We start from the raw sequence: 15584 nt of genomic DNA on the forward strand, positions 1-15584 counted from the left end.
AGATTATGTTGGCCAAAAATGGTTTATATAAATGTTTGCGCCATTACAAACTTGTATGTCATGTTGAAAATTGTTGAAGTATATAAATGAGGGAGATTGTTGAAACCTATTATGAGAACAATCATTAATTTTTCATTGATGTCAAACTTGCTACTTGCTGGTAAGACAATTGCTAACTTTGGTCTAAATACTATCATTTGATTAATTGATGAAGAGGATTTGAAAATGAAGGATAATACAAGTACGTAGAGAAAGGTTGAGTTATATGGTGTATAAAAGTAGCACTAAGACCAAGTAAGACTTTGATGATATAATGTATTATTTATCTACTTAAGGCTACAATGAAAGGATATTTGAGCAAAGACAAGAAGATGACTAAGCAAAGAAATGTGTCTACCAAGCCTGATCAAGTAAACAGTAGAGGCCGAGCAATTTAGTTTAGGTTGAGCAAAAAGTTAGTTCTAGTTAAGCAAAGTGAAATTCAACATGTGTCTAGCAAAGGAAACTTAGAATGTACTAAGCATAAGAGAATGACAGTAATGACCGAGTGAAGACTTAGTTCATTCCAAGCAATCTAGTGTTGACCGGGCATCAGAAGATAGTTATTGCCGAGCAAATAACATGTTATTGCTGAGTGACAGTATAAAGAGTTTAACAAAGATTTGACAAATTTGAGCCAACAAAGTTAATTTCTTGAATTATGTGAAACGTGTTGAAGATAAGCTTGATGGGTTGGTGGTAAATAATTCAAGATAAACCGCTTTGAGATGAATTTGAAGAGGATTGTAAGAGAAGTTTCTAGAAGGAACATAATGAAAAAGAGTGAGGATTCGATGAATCTAACCTAACCCTAAGATGGACAATTGTGATGAAGTGGAAAAGATCAAAATTCTCTATATAAGGAGATAATATGCCAGAAGCAAAATGTCAGAGTGTGAACCAGAGATAGATAAGGAAGTCTTGAGGTGTTGCTTCATATGGTGGTCGAAGGAATGAACCTGCAATTGGCATACTAAGCATGAAAGCTTAAGAAGGTGAAGGCTTGAAGGGTGAACAAGAAATCACAGATGAAGGGGAATGAATGCCAAGCACAATGGAGAGCTAAATAAGAGATCTGTAATCTACAAGTATTATTAGACCAAGTCCTGCTATTGCTTTCTAGCAATTGTATCAGTCTGGATAAATCCTTTAGATTAAGGTTGACCTAAAAGTCATGAGTAAATCCTTTAACCATGTGACATTCTAATGGAATGTTCCAAAGTCCTCTAACAAGGCTCACTTTTAATAGGGTGATTGAAATCCTTTAATCAAGGTTACATTTAACAATGTACATTGTAACCTTTAACAGGGTTGGCTCCTCACAGGGCTCACTTCAAAAGAGTGAAAATTGGTAGCATGTTACTGGTGGTTTTTACCAGATTGGGTTTCCACATTAAATCCCTGCATCAAATTGTGTGATTGAATTTGTTGTATTTCATTTTTACATTTCTGCAAAGTTCATTTAACCTAGGACAATAATATACTAAGGTTTGAGATATTAGATGATCTAATCAATGCATGCACATGTATTTGATAAGTATTGAAAAGCTTTATTTATGCATTTGGACCTTGGATAACTGATTCAATGCCTCTTTCAGTTATTCTAAATGATTCCAACATGTCAATGATCGATTTACTCGACATCAATAAGCTTCTAATGCTTGGCCTAAATTGTGCTCTCTACTGTTTGCTCAACTCTTAAATGGCTCAGCACATACTGTTTGCTCAACTCCTGAATCACTCGACACATATTGACTAATAAGCAAGAGATAATTTCCATAGCAAGTCAAATTGTGATATTGCTATTAGGATTTAGTTGTGTGATTTTGAGTCAAACTCATTGACCCATGTTTCATGAGTAGTGAGTCAACATGAATCCATCTCTCATGAGAATAAATGGAACACTTAGCACTCATTGGATCTAGGTGATGCTCATAGGGGTGAAGCACCGAGGCTTTCGAGAGGTCACGTATTGACTGCTCGACATACATTGTCTACTTGACATCTGAGTGACTCGACACATACTGCCTGTCATATCACTCAGAATGTATTGTTTGAATGCTTATGCTCGAGATATACTATTCACTTGGCCCAAGTAGTGGCTTGATCACAGTGATGATCAACTAACTTTGATAGATAATGACTAAGTGTTTTATCACTACTTTGTCAAAACCTCAATGAGATTAATAGGACTAAGATACACAATTCTATTTCTTACTACCCCATGCAACCAATTTATGACCTAAAATGATTGTACCTCTAGTTGTGTTCTTTCTATCATCCATATTTCCTACCCAATCAACACTATTATAGGCACATAAACTAAAGTCATCATCTTTGTTATACCATAGACCAACATTTGTCGTCTCTTTAAGATATTTGAATATCTTCTTCACAAATACTTCATATGACTCCTTTTGTCCAACTTTAAATCTTGCTACCAATCGCACGACATTCATTATATCAAGCCTTGTACGAGTCAAATGCAATAAGCCATTAATAAAATATTTGGTATAATCTTTAACTTAAACCACTAGATTCTTCTACCAAAACCTAATAACCTTTTATCAAATCCAACTCATGCTTTGAATGTTTACACTAAAAATGTGGCTTGTGTTAAGTCCCCAATGTATTGGCATGCCAAAAAATGGTAGGTGTATTTTGCACGAGTCAACAACTTCTAAATATTTCACATGAGTCAATAACTTCTAAATATGATCAACTAGATATGGGTTGACCTCTGAACCTCCTTAATCGAGGATACACTATTTTTGGCTTGTTTAGAAGAGATTGTAAAGCCTTGATTAATCTCCAACAATAGCAAGACATAAATGCCTATTTGAAAGTGTGCCTTGAGTTCAGAACATATGTTGGGAGTATGATTAGAGATAAGAGCACTTTTGTTGAAGTATTTGTGGAACAAAGTAGCTTCATGAAATGGTGAAAATAATACAATCAAATTCAACTTCAATCCCGATAGTGGAGATGAAGCCCTTCCTTGTTCATCTTTGTGGTGAACAGGGTTGGAAATATAAGTTTTAGAAGGGATTTTGCTTCACCTAACAACATCATGGAGTCTGTCAAATTACTACACATCTGTTTGATAATATATTGGGGTTTAGTTTGCTCGATAGAACTTAGACATGTAACTTTTGTTCTATATATATTGTTCCTCAAATGCTTTTATTTCTACAAACTGTGCATAGTTGCTTTGATTTAATAAAAAAGGCTATCATTAATATTCTTTTGGATCTTTAGAATTGTAGTTTAATTGAATGAAAAAATTAATTTTTTTTAGATTTCAACTTTTGTTTATTATTATTTTTATATATGATTTTTTAAGCAATGGTTTCCTTCAACTTCAGTTCAAATATGAGTTAGAGGCGAAGGTATGTGGAGTAGTACTAAGATAAGTGATCTCATGGAAGTCTCACCTTTGTGAGCATCAATTATGCAACGAGTGCTAAGTGTTTCATTTATTCTCAAGAGAGATGGGTTCTTGTGAACCCTATAAGCACGGGTTAATGAGTTTGACTCAAAAAATACAAAGTTGAACCATGATAGCAATATTTTCAAATGTAGTCACAAAATAAACATCAAAAGTAAAATTTCTTCTATATGAAATAAAGATTAAATTAATAATTATATTCTCTATTTTAATTTTTCAAACACGTGATAAAATTATATATTTACTAGAATATTTATAAATTTATTTTAATAGAATGATTTGACAAAATTTTATAAAGTGGTATATTTGTATGTTAAATTTTGTTTCTTTTTCAAATTTCGATTTTTAACTTATTAATATTTTCATACATTTTCATAAATTTAAATATTTTTTAACATATTTTTCAACCTATATTCATACATTTAATTAGTTTAAGATTATAACTATAATTGATTTGTAATTCTTTATTCTTTCGACCTATCTCCTCTCCATGTCACCATGTTTTTCCGCACTTTCTCCTTTTTATTTTTATTTTTGTAAAATTATGCCTCTTATACTTCTGCTCTCATATTTACAATTATATCTATTATATATAATGCAAACCTTTTAAATTAAAAAATAAAGATAAGTTTGAAGTACACCAACGATATTCTATCGTCCGAATAAAACAGATAAAATCACTGGCTTATACATAAACAAAATTTAACGTTACAAAGCGATGTTTCTATGGTCCGAACAGGGTAGACGACGATCAAAGAGCAAGGGTTCACTCTGCAAACATACTGAGAAATAAAAGGGATATCTGCGTCACCCATGGCTACACTTGGCCTTTCAGTTGGATTCACATGCCAGAACAACTTCATTGGAAGAAAATCAGTTTTTTCACGTGAAATTTATGGCAAGAGATCATTCTTTGGCTACGAGCGGAAGAAGGTCACTAAAACCAGTGGAGTCAAAGCTATTTATGATTACATTCCAAAGCAGTTTAGAGAGGAAAACCTGAAAGACGGAGGTAACTATTAGGGTAGACTACACTTTTGCTTTAGAGTTTCGTTTTGTTTGAGTACCATTAGTTTCATACCAAATTGTTTGCGGCGACGTTTTTGTTCAATTTCTCGTGTATTCGAGGTTCAGTGATGTTTTAGTGGACGCAAGCACTGGGACTAGGGCATGTATAGGAAGTTGATTGGGTAGCTCAAATTTTCCACCAAGCTTTAGCTCGAGGTCAAAATTCAGCATTTATGAACGATGCACAAGATGAATGGAAAAACCAACTCCTAGCGGGTCTCCCACAGGAAGTTATCAGCCAGCAAGTTGGAAACATGAAGCTATACATAAATTGTAAACCCTGAGAGTCAGCCTAGAGATAGTGGAGTGTTTTTCGATGGAGGGTTCAGACCTGCAAGGCAACCCAGTGAAGGCCAGCGGCTTGCGAAAAATCATTGGGCACAATCCCAGCTTCATCCCTATGATGTCAGAGCCTTGCACTCAGTAATACTTGATCTCTGTTGGGCTCTTTGTGAGCCATTCAACTTCACTACAAGACCAAGGGCCCATTGACAAATAGTGGAATTTTGAAAAATATCCGAATTATAAAAAAAGATGGCATGTGTCCTAGTTTGACCACGGCAGGGACTTGCCTTAGGCTTAGATTCATGACTTGAGGTTTTCTGTCCTCATAAATTAAGTGGGGTATGTAACTGAACTTTTCCATGAAGATAGTCTTTTTGGGATTTGAATCAGGGCCTTCACAATGAAATCCCATTGAACTATGGCTTTCGCTCCTCATGGTTGATATTAGATTACTTTATTCAGTTCTGATTTCTAAAGTTATAAACTGTGCCCCTTACGTTACCTGTTAAATTTAAAGGATTTGTGACCTCTACATTGAGGTATGATGCTGCTCTTATTGGATGTGGGATGTTAGCTCAATTTTACGCACCACATGTCTGTCAGGTATCCAAACCTGGGTCTTTGCCATGACAGGCTGTTAAGATTCTGCTCAAGCCTGTCTCAAATAACATTGGATTATTTTTCTTTGGTATTATTAGAGAAGTACTCTTGTGTTCATTGTTCCATGTAACTTGTTTTTCTGTTCTTTGAAATGAGGAAATAAATTCTACTTTATTTTCAACCTAAATGAGTGAGTAGTCTTTGAAAGTTGCACTAGCACATTTCCAACGTTAATATGTTTTTTTTTAAGAGTCTTGAAGAAATGCAAGTTCTGAGGGATGTTGCTGTTTTGAAAATGATTTGCAGTGATGAAGTACTTCAAAAATGTCCCAGAAGAGCTTTTTGATCTCCCTTCCAAACATATGGAAAGGCTTACGGTTGGGGATGCTTCCGCTACAAGTCAGGATGAGCAAGCTTTTGCGGTTTGTGTCTTCCTGCAAGATTTTGCTTTACTAATTTTTATTTTGAAAGAATACATAAATGTAAAAATTTATGTGTCGATATTATATAGATAGTAGCTTTGTGACCCTTCCAGCCTTTGATTGCCTTATCCCATGGATTGTAGTCATATTACATCTATGTTTATACAATTAGTAAGTACATAATTTCATTATTTTACAAGTTTCCCTTTAACCATTGGTAGAGAAAGGGTCCAGGATTTTAAGAACTCATCTGTCCATGAAACACTTTTATTAGCAAGCTTTCTACTGGATGAAGTATTCCGTTACTTTCTTGTCCCAAAGTATCAATGTCAAAAAGACTTTTGAGTTCCAAAATACCGTTAGTTCTTTATCTCATATCAATTGTCTGGTCTGGCTTGGGTAGTGTATTCCAAAATTCCTTTTTAATATATGATCAATTTGTCTGATGGCACTTATATTTTCAGATTTACCTATGAGGGACAAGGGAAAAGGAAGGATTTCCCCGTTTTTATTTTTCTGATTGAGGAGAAACATTCAGGCATAAATATTTTCCTTCATTTTTTGACCTATGCTTAGATTCTAGAATCTAGCATGCATCAACAACTAATGACAGCACTAACCTCCGGTACAGCGGATGGGAAATGACATGATCCAACAGCCACCATGGCCAAAATTTTACGAAAAAATTAACTATCTTACCAGCGCTCTTTGTAAGAGCTCAGGTATGATGCTGTCATCAATGGCAATGCTGGCACTTGAGTTTTACTTTCACCCCCTCAGGACATCCTTGTTGCTCAGCATGGGCACTTGAGGCCGCATTTACATCCATTAACAAACTTTCTTCTGGTCCATAAGCCCTCAATAAGCAGTATGGTTTTGAATGTTACAAACCAAAATATGAAGAAGTGTAAGCAAATACTGAAGTATGAATTGAAAATGTATGAAGCAAAAATCTGATTTTTGTTTTTTGGTGAAGAATTAGAACCACAGCATTCAGGAAGCTTGTGTTTGACCAAACGAGAAAAACATAAGAATAAGGCTAGATTTTAACTAAATGACTTTTAAACTCTAAATATTTGCTAAGGAAGCAAAGGTGCATTCCAATAGCAGTGTGTGCTTTCCTTGGTCACGAGCAGTCTCTTTTCTGCTCACATATCTATTCAATTAGAAAACACTTCCACTTTAGTCATATTAGCCTTTTATATATCCTGTAGACTCATAAGTCTTGTCATGAGGTTTTCACACCATCGCCTTATCACACAGATGGGGACCCCTTCTTTTCGCTTTAGGTCTAGGAGTAGGTGGTTTCGAGAGTCTTTGGAAGTAAAAATTCAAGGTAAGGGATCTTTAAGTTGTCGAACGTAATATCTTTAAATTGTCGAATGTAAGGATGGGTGTCTCAGTTTGTAGGTTTTATAATGAATTGAGTTGATGGTCGAACAAAAAATGTTAAAAGTCCCCATGTAGGAGCTGGATCTGCATGTTGCATAAGATTCATCCTAAGACTATTTCTATTCATCGTCAAAATCCCAAAGCCTTCATGAAATCTGCTTTACCTTATGGGGTTCGTGGAGTTTAATGTCTTTTGGATCCAAGTACGGATGAGACATGAAGGATTGGGTGCCAATCTAGTGGTGTTAGAAGTCGAGGGTGATGACGATAATTGTAACAAAAATTATCCTTTGTGGAGGGTGGGTTTTGCTCTCCTAGGAGGATTTTCTCTTCTGAAGATGCCAAGTGCCGCCCCTAAATATGACCTGCTCAATGGCATGATCGCCAGTATTGAAAGGGGAAAATTTAAATATTTGGCATCCTTGGAGACCTCTAGTTTTTGCCATGAGGTTGCATTGTTCAAGGTTGATTCCAAACATCGATACGAGATCATGAAAGTGATAACAAGAATGAGATAGATGAAATCCTCTTCCCAGGTGAATTCTGCCTTATCAAGATGATTAAAACACTAATTGGGCCTCTCATTTCACAAGGAGATGGACAATTAAGTCTCAACCAAATTCTACCAAGAACTAGTATAGATCTGAGTTATATGGGGCAAGGATTGAAAATCCTTAAGCGATCTTGAATTCCACTTTGAGGGTGATGCGGCTCTAAGTTTATCGAGGAGTTCTCCAATCTTAGTACAACATGAAGTAGGGGAGCGATGAGTTGCAAATTTCATTGAAGAAGCAAAATCTATAAGTGCCTCTAAGTTTTGCCTCGCTTTGTGAAAACTAGGGGATCAACCTTTTAGCCTCATATGCAAGAAATAAAACAAAGAGATGAGGGGCTGTAAAAAGTAATCCTCTTTTATGGGTAGATTTCGCCAGGGTAGGACGATTTGATAATCCTCTCCTCCTGTAAGATCCCACCCAACACTATGAACAAAATCCTCAAGGCACTTTGATCTCTGCCTTAGCTTTGTACCTCCCCTAGCAATGATCCAATTTCTAAAACATTATTACTACCATGGAAAAGGGGTGAGTATGGTCCTTAAGCGAACAAAGATAGAAAACAATCAAGGTAAATTTGAAATTGGGAAGGTGGTGAACATGCAAGTACAACAAAGTTGTCCTATGTGGAGTGCAAATTTTGCCCCCTTAGAGGTTTTAATCCTCAAATATACCTCACTTCCACTAGTCTATAGATACATTATCTTGTACAATAAAATCCTGCCAAACTTGCAAACTTGCATGCCTAATCTTTATCTCCTTAGTTTTGTTGTGGTATTTCAACATCTAAATATGAATCTGATGAAGGCTATGATGAATTTGATTGAAGACACAAAGAGAATCCTCTTTACAGCCAAAATTCTGTCCTTCTTTAGGAACTCGATCTTTATGCATTAATATACAATTACATTATAGGGATAAACAAATGTTTAAAAGTCATTAAAATCTCCTTTAAGAAGTTAACCTAAAGGGCCAAAATGGTGAATCAAATGAATCCTTATCGACTTTTGAAGTCCAAGGTAAGCCCCAATTCCTAGACTCAATTAACAAATCTATTTATTTTAAATAGAAGACCAAAGTCGGCATAATTGGAGAGGTGCCTACTGAACTGAGACACTGCATTGGTATAGGAGGCCTAGTAGATGCATTTGAGCACCAAGTCAAAACATTTGGTCCTTTGCACTAAATAACGATCTACCATCTAGGAGGCCAACCAAGTCTAGCAACAAGATACTCTTAAATGGCAACAACTCCTACCTTTTAAAGCACAATGTAAATTTTACCATCTTTTGGGGTTTAAATCCTACCTTGAAAACTTAATTGGGAAGTTTGGCCAATGGTAAATCTTAATTAAAAAATAGGATTATATTAACCTGATTACCAAGGATTTATGTTGGAGTTCTTTTTAAATTTTTTTAATTAGAGAAAATAATCAGCTTTTCGAATTCCACAAACTTAATGAGTTTCTCCTCTTGTTCTGCAAGGTCATTCTTGAAGGAGAAGGGCTTGGCAAGAGGAAGATGATGGTAAAGTGACAATCGAAAACTTCAAGGCTTTGAGTGTTTGCAAAGGCTGACTTCAAGATGAAGGCATTGAGGGTGAGGGCGTAAATTCAACACCAAGGGTTCAAGTTTGAAGTTCCAAGTGAGAAGGGAGACTAGCATCTAGAACATCAAAATGCAAGTTGATTTTGAAGTCAAGGTGAGGTTCAGGAAGGCAAGTCCAACCACATGAAGATATCACCAAGATCACAAGAGCAATCCAATTTGAGATAAAAAATACAAATCCATGCCAAGCCCATGATGAAGGGTCTAGAAGATAAAAAAAGATAAAAGAGAGAACAATTTGGAAATATGGGCCATCACAATCATCCTCAAAGAAGTTGACAGCTTTGGAAGAGTTAATTAAAGTTAGAAATGTTGAGTATCAAGAGATATTTTCTCTTCATAAAAGGATTAAATAGATCTGCAAAATGAGGTGGTGAGGTGGCATCCAATTGTTGGTGTAGGAGCACCCAAAGCAAGGAAAGAAGACTAGGAATCCAAAGATGAACTTGAGGAGTCTAAATAACACAAACATCCTTACGTGTTAGTAAGACCCAATATTGCAAGGCATTGTTATGGTTTGCATACAACAAGCAACCATGGACAAATGGTCATATTGGTCAATGGGATGATAGGTAGGAGTTGTTTGTAGCTGTACGAGTCCTAATAGGACCATTGGAGTCATAAAAGTTAATAGGTTGAGCGCCCAACCTATCAAATGTCAAATGTGCACCTTTTTGACAACATTTTGAAATGTCGCCAATGCAAAAAGTGCAACATTTTGAGTCTAATTGAAGAAATTACTCACCAACGGTCAGGAGGTTTGAAAAAAAGTTGAAAAAGATTGGGGAAGGTATAAAACACCCTGTATGATTGATTGGAAGGTGCGGGGATGTTTTTTTAATGATTTGGCATTGTGAAGCTATGTTCCCCTTGGATGTATCCCCCCAAAAAAAGCCAGTGTTTCAGGGACAGGGACTTCATTGGGGACTTTCATCTGTCCCCAATTTTTTAACACAAAAAATAAAAATAAAAAACAAAAATGTCACTTTTGCTATCCCTCCAGTCACCAAAATCGGCAAATTTTTTTGCCGTCCTAGAAACTCGTCCCATTGTCCCCTACCATCTTCATCTCGGAAACTCGGGGGAACATAGTTGTGAAGTAAGAAAGAATTCAAAGTTTTTCTGCATTTTCTTTGTTCATTCTATTGGCATGTGTGTGTACGGATTCAAAATGAGTTGAAACTTGTTGGATGTGTTAGAAGAGTCATTTAGCTTTCCATTGCATAAAGTTTGAGGTCCTAACTCGTCCTATGAAGGGAGAATACTGAATTTTAGTGTAGACAGCCTGTAAATCCTTATTTTGTGAGTTTTTTGCATTAAAATGACCACAACTGGCATTTTCACCGGTGGAAATTAATGACCTTTGGTGGAATGATAGTTGGAGATGTGTACAATAAGACTATGAAGGAATTTTGCAGAGATTCTTCAAGAGGAGTTAGAAAAGCTTTGCCCTAGGTGGGCAACACCATGTGGCCTCTTGTGCAAGTTATGCAAACAAGTGGATGGAAAGGGATAGAAGTGGGACCAAGTCCTGAAATTGGATATTTGTGACTAAATTGACATTCCAAACTTGAAGGAAGTGGTAGTTTGTGGAACAGAATGCATTTGCATATACTTGTTTTGGAAATCTGGCCTAATTGGCACAATTAGGTCTGTTAGCACAACATTGTCTAGGACCCTCAGGTGTGGGATCCATCTAAACCCTCTTGAGGATTGGTGTAACTTCGAAAAATCTATTTTGTTCCCTGGGTTCTTTGTTAAGTTTGAAAGAGAAATTGGAAAAACAGTCTACCAAGGGCTAGTAGGAAATAGGCTTGTTATTAAGCAACTCACCTTTGGAAAGTTGGGTGTCAAGAAGTAATGCTTGGAACCCCTTAACCCTACCCTGTTTGTTGTTCCTGGTAGTCCCTTTGACCCTTTTTGTGGCCTCTTGTGAGATGTTAATAAATTTATCTTTATCTTATCTCATATAAGGAGTATTCATCTCCTTTGTTAAGAAAAATTAATTATCATTCCATGGTATTAGAGCATCGCTTCTTCTTTTGACAAATTTGTTATAAAAAATTCTTGGCCCATTTACATAGAAGTTTTTGATTCATTAAAATTGTAAAAACAAAGTGTACGATTTTCTGGTGGAACTTTTAATAAAATTCATGGTTTTTTCCTGAATTTTTCACAAGAAATTTTCAGAAGAGTTTTTGATGAACTTTTAATAAAAAAGGTATGTATTTTATCGTAGAAAATTGTGGTTATTTCTAGAAATGTTCAACGGTTTTTTGTTGCAAAATAATGCATTTTTAGATCTTCAAGGTTTCTTTGATTCTGTTATCGAGGATAATGCATTTTTAGATCTTCAAGGGTTCTTTGATTTTGTTATCGAGGGATTTTTCTTTTCTCAAGGATTATTTATAAAATTGTGGTTTCTTGCAACATGAGTGGTGTTCTTCTGCAAAAGTTTTACACCTTTTTTTAAATGGAGGGTTTTTGCTCTTGCTTTTTAGATGATTTTTACTGAAAACATGGTTTTCCAGAATTGTGAAAGTTTCAAATGATTTTCTAGAAATTTGTGGGCCTTCAAAAATCTTGCACGTGTTTTACAAAATAACCTAAGTTACTGGTTCGGGTTTGGTTCCAAGTTTGAAGTTCGAGAACCAGTTTGCAAGTTCGTCAAAATTTTAGAAAGGGGTTTGGGTTTGTTGGTACAAAAGCATGTAAAAATGATTATATATATATACATATATACATATTTATGAAGCATGAGTTAAATTTAGAATGTAGCACAGTAGCATAAACACATTTAAACAACAAAAACACGGAAAAATTGTAATCATAGTGATCATACCATCATATAGTTCAACATCAAAGATTCAAAACATAAAAAATAAATCATAGCATCGAGCTCAAGTATCATTGTTTCACGTTCATTGTTCAACTAATTGAATAAAAATCTATTAATATTCTAAGTTCTTCAATATTCATCTTCTTCATCTTCTTCATCATCATCTTCTTCTTCTCCAGCATTAGTTGAGCTAAGGCCAATGAGATCAAAAGCAGCAGCAACATTAGTTGTGGATGCCAAAATATCATTAAATTTGCAAAAAAACCTGATTTTCTCTGTCCACGGGGCCCAGCAAACAGGCAGGTTTGAACTTGGTTCGATTTTTCCAGCTTGGTCCGCCTGGGTTCGAACCCAATTGAACTCGCAGTAAAAAAACAGCAGCCTGCCCGAACCAGAGTTTGAACTGGACCAGAACTTCGAACCAGTTCAAACTTCTGCTGGTCCCAGGAGGTGGGAGCGATGAACCATGGTAACTTAGAAAATAACAAATCGCGAGTTTCATTTTTTTGCCATTTTTTAATTTAAAATAATTTAAGGTATTTGAGATTCTGATGGCTTTGTATCTTGTTTCTAATGTATCTGAATAGCACAAGGGATGGCTTTGTTACTCCACATCATGTTGGAAGGCAACTAATGCATCCTGATCATTTTCAAGTCTTAAGATCTTGCAGTGGGTGCAAAGAGTTCATCAATCAGTTTTTCTGCACAACTTTGCAAAATTTTGGGACAAACTTGGTGTAGTTAGTAGAATGACCATTGGGATATTCTTGAAGTATTATTGTAATATGTAGCTTATGATGATAATTTAAGTTGTTTACTTAGATTTTTGTAACTTTCTATCATGTAAGCCATTTTTAATATTAGTTGTTATTATTTTATTTTGTCTTTAGTTCTTGACTATTTCCATCATAGAAACATATTCTGTAATCTCTTATAAAGCAGCATTCCTCTCCTTTGTCTAAAACAATTGTTTATCATTTCATAGAATCATGACACACATCTATGACCTTAATTTGGTTGTTTTCTTGAATGCTTGCCTTGGTTTCACAAAGTCTAGCAGTTCATTTTTGAGCTTTATTTGAGATGATGACTATAGTAATTTATCTTGCACGTGTTCTGATTGCACACAAATGTTCTAAATATAATATTTGTTTTGAGGACTTTAAGTCCTGATTCAGCCCAATCCCCAAATGAGGTCTACAAACCCCTATAAGTCGTGGGATGCTTGCAAGAGACTAAAAGGAGCATTGAGGGAATATTTATTTAGAACATTGGAAACCAATTCTATTGATAGCAATTTGCATTTCAGATAGTTCTATATTACTTTATTTTCATTTTTGCAGGAGAGCGTTTTGTTGGACCGCCCACGATGGAGAATTCATAGCAATTGTTGGAGTGAGTTGTTTGCAACTCCCTTGGCCTTGACGGCTTCTCACCTTTGTTTAAAAAAATCACTTCATATTCATTTCCTCATGGGCCACTGACAGTAATTTTGCTTGAGTGCACCTTTTAAGTCTGACTAGCATATAAAGTCAAATGAGTGCCTACAATTCGAATTACTTCAAACCTAAGTTTATTCATATTTTGGGCCTTATTATTGAAGCCTTGATATGCTAGGGGCATATTTAAGTAACTAAATTCTAATCTGACGCGAGCTTGGGTTTGTACACGCAGAGAAGTTTGACTGCGGTAATCCACGAGCACCTTGTAATCTTGTTGCATGACAAGATACCTTTGATGTGGTATCCTTTCAATGATGCCATTTGATGTGGTATCTTTCCATTGATGCCATGCTTCTAAAGGTTGCTTAAATCTGACTTCTATATATAGAAGCTTGGATTTTTTTAATGCTGCAATTATGAAATCTGTTTCTGCTTGTCTAAGCTAGTGATAATAATAAATGGTCGGGCGTTAGGCTCCCCTATGACATGCTGAATATGATTGACTTGTACATGCTATATCCTTGTGAAGCTTGTTGGTAAACATATTTGTTGCTGCAAATTAACCTCTAAAACTGACCCTGGTTGCCCTATGAGCAGTGACAATTGTGCCAACAGTTGGAAAAATTATGATTAGTTCACCATCAGATCGCAATCTTCCTCTGCATTTGAGCGGGGCAGCTCCCTCATATGATGGGGGTATATGTATTTTCTGTATACTTTTCACCTCAAAGTACAAAAAGGGTATGATAGGAAACTAAAGGAAATGGATAACAAGAATCTTACTGGTAGACATATGAATGCCAAGTAAGACATCACAATTAATGACAACTATAAAGGGGTTTAAGCACAAGAGTAATTTGGATATGTAATAACAATGAAAGAAAAGAAACAAATTTTCACATATGAGAAAGCAAGTAGCCTCAACTCTTTTTGATCAAGATACCCCGGCATGAATGTGTTCCATTATTTAGACAATCATAAGTACTATCAATTTAATATACAAGAAATTGATAACAATATCTAGAAAATAAATTTAAGACATATGAATCAAATGCATACTTGGGTATCGCTTTAATAGTATACAGGCTCAAAACCCTTAAGTACAAGTTATACACATAAAAGGTATCCAAACGTTCCTCTACACATTTCTGCAAGGTTCCTCCCCTTTGCTATAAATTCCCCCGTTTTTACATCACAAATGGCCTTGTATTTATAGGCTATTGTAGTGCCCATTGGATAGCCATTACCTTGGTTGCTAGCATCCTTACCTGTCCCAGCTTCCCTTCGCTCGGTTCCAAATCCATTAGTCCATATTGATTGAGATAAAGACTTAGAAGTCCAAGTAGCAACCCCACCCTGCTGCCTCTGTTCTTGGTGGGGTCACCTCATTGCTCTCGATCCCAATCTCTAGCTCTCTAACCACTAGATATGGGTTCTACTGATTTATGCTAGGCTAAAGAACGCCTAAATGGTCATCAACTAAGGTTCTAGAAGAATGAGCTAAATTTGGCAAGAACTTAGGTTACCAAAAATATTCTAATACCTTCCCTTAATGGTCATTCTATCAACTACTTTGTAGAAGACAATATTGTTAATGTTTCTCCTAGATGTAAATCTGGTCTTGTATTTCACAAGTTTTCTTAATCAATCTTGCTGGTACATATAATTGGCAGTTAGATATAAGAGACATATATACAACATCTCTCTCTTTAATGAAAGGTTTTGTTAGTTTATATTCATTCCAAAAAGAATAATTTTTATCTTCTTAAAAATGGAACTCAAAGCCTTTAGAATTTGCGATGATGACAACTTAGATCAAGAGTTGACCCATCTTCGACAGGTCTTCTCCTTAAATGGATATTAGCATAAGCAAATTTCCAAAGCTCTT

The 15584-nt window shown here is 35.6% G+C and overlaps 1 protein-coding gene across 1 annotated transcript in view; it reads left to right on the top strand.

The window, feature by feature from the left end:
* Positions 1 to 4204: 4204 nt before the first annotated feature.
* Positions 4205 to 15584, top strand: part of LOC149532762 (ATP-dependent Clp protease proteolytic subunit-related protein 1, chloroplastic-like) — a 121445-nt gene continuing 110065 nt past the window's right edge. Inside the window, exons 1-2 of the mRNA XM_089805363.1 lie at positions 4205 to 4499; positions 5747 to 5862. Coding sequence (XP_089661489.1) covers positions 4301 to 4499; positions 5747 to 5862 — 315 coding nt within the window. The 5' untranslated portion in view covers positions 4205 to 4300. The remainder of the gene's footprint in view (positions 4500 to 5746; positions 5863 to 15584) is intronic.

The sequence above is a fragment of the Cupressus sempervirens genome, chromosome 10 (genome assembly GCF_028749045.1).
Source record: "Cupressus sempervirens isolate cs-2001-9-10 chromosome 10, ASM2874904v1, whole genome shotgun sequence".
NCBI classification, from domain to species: Eukaryota; Viridiplantae; Streptophyta; class Pinopsida; order Cupressales; family Cupressaceae; genus Cupressus; species Cupressus sempervirens.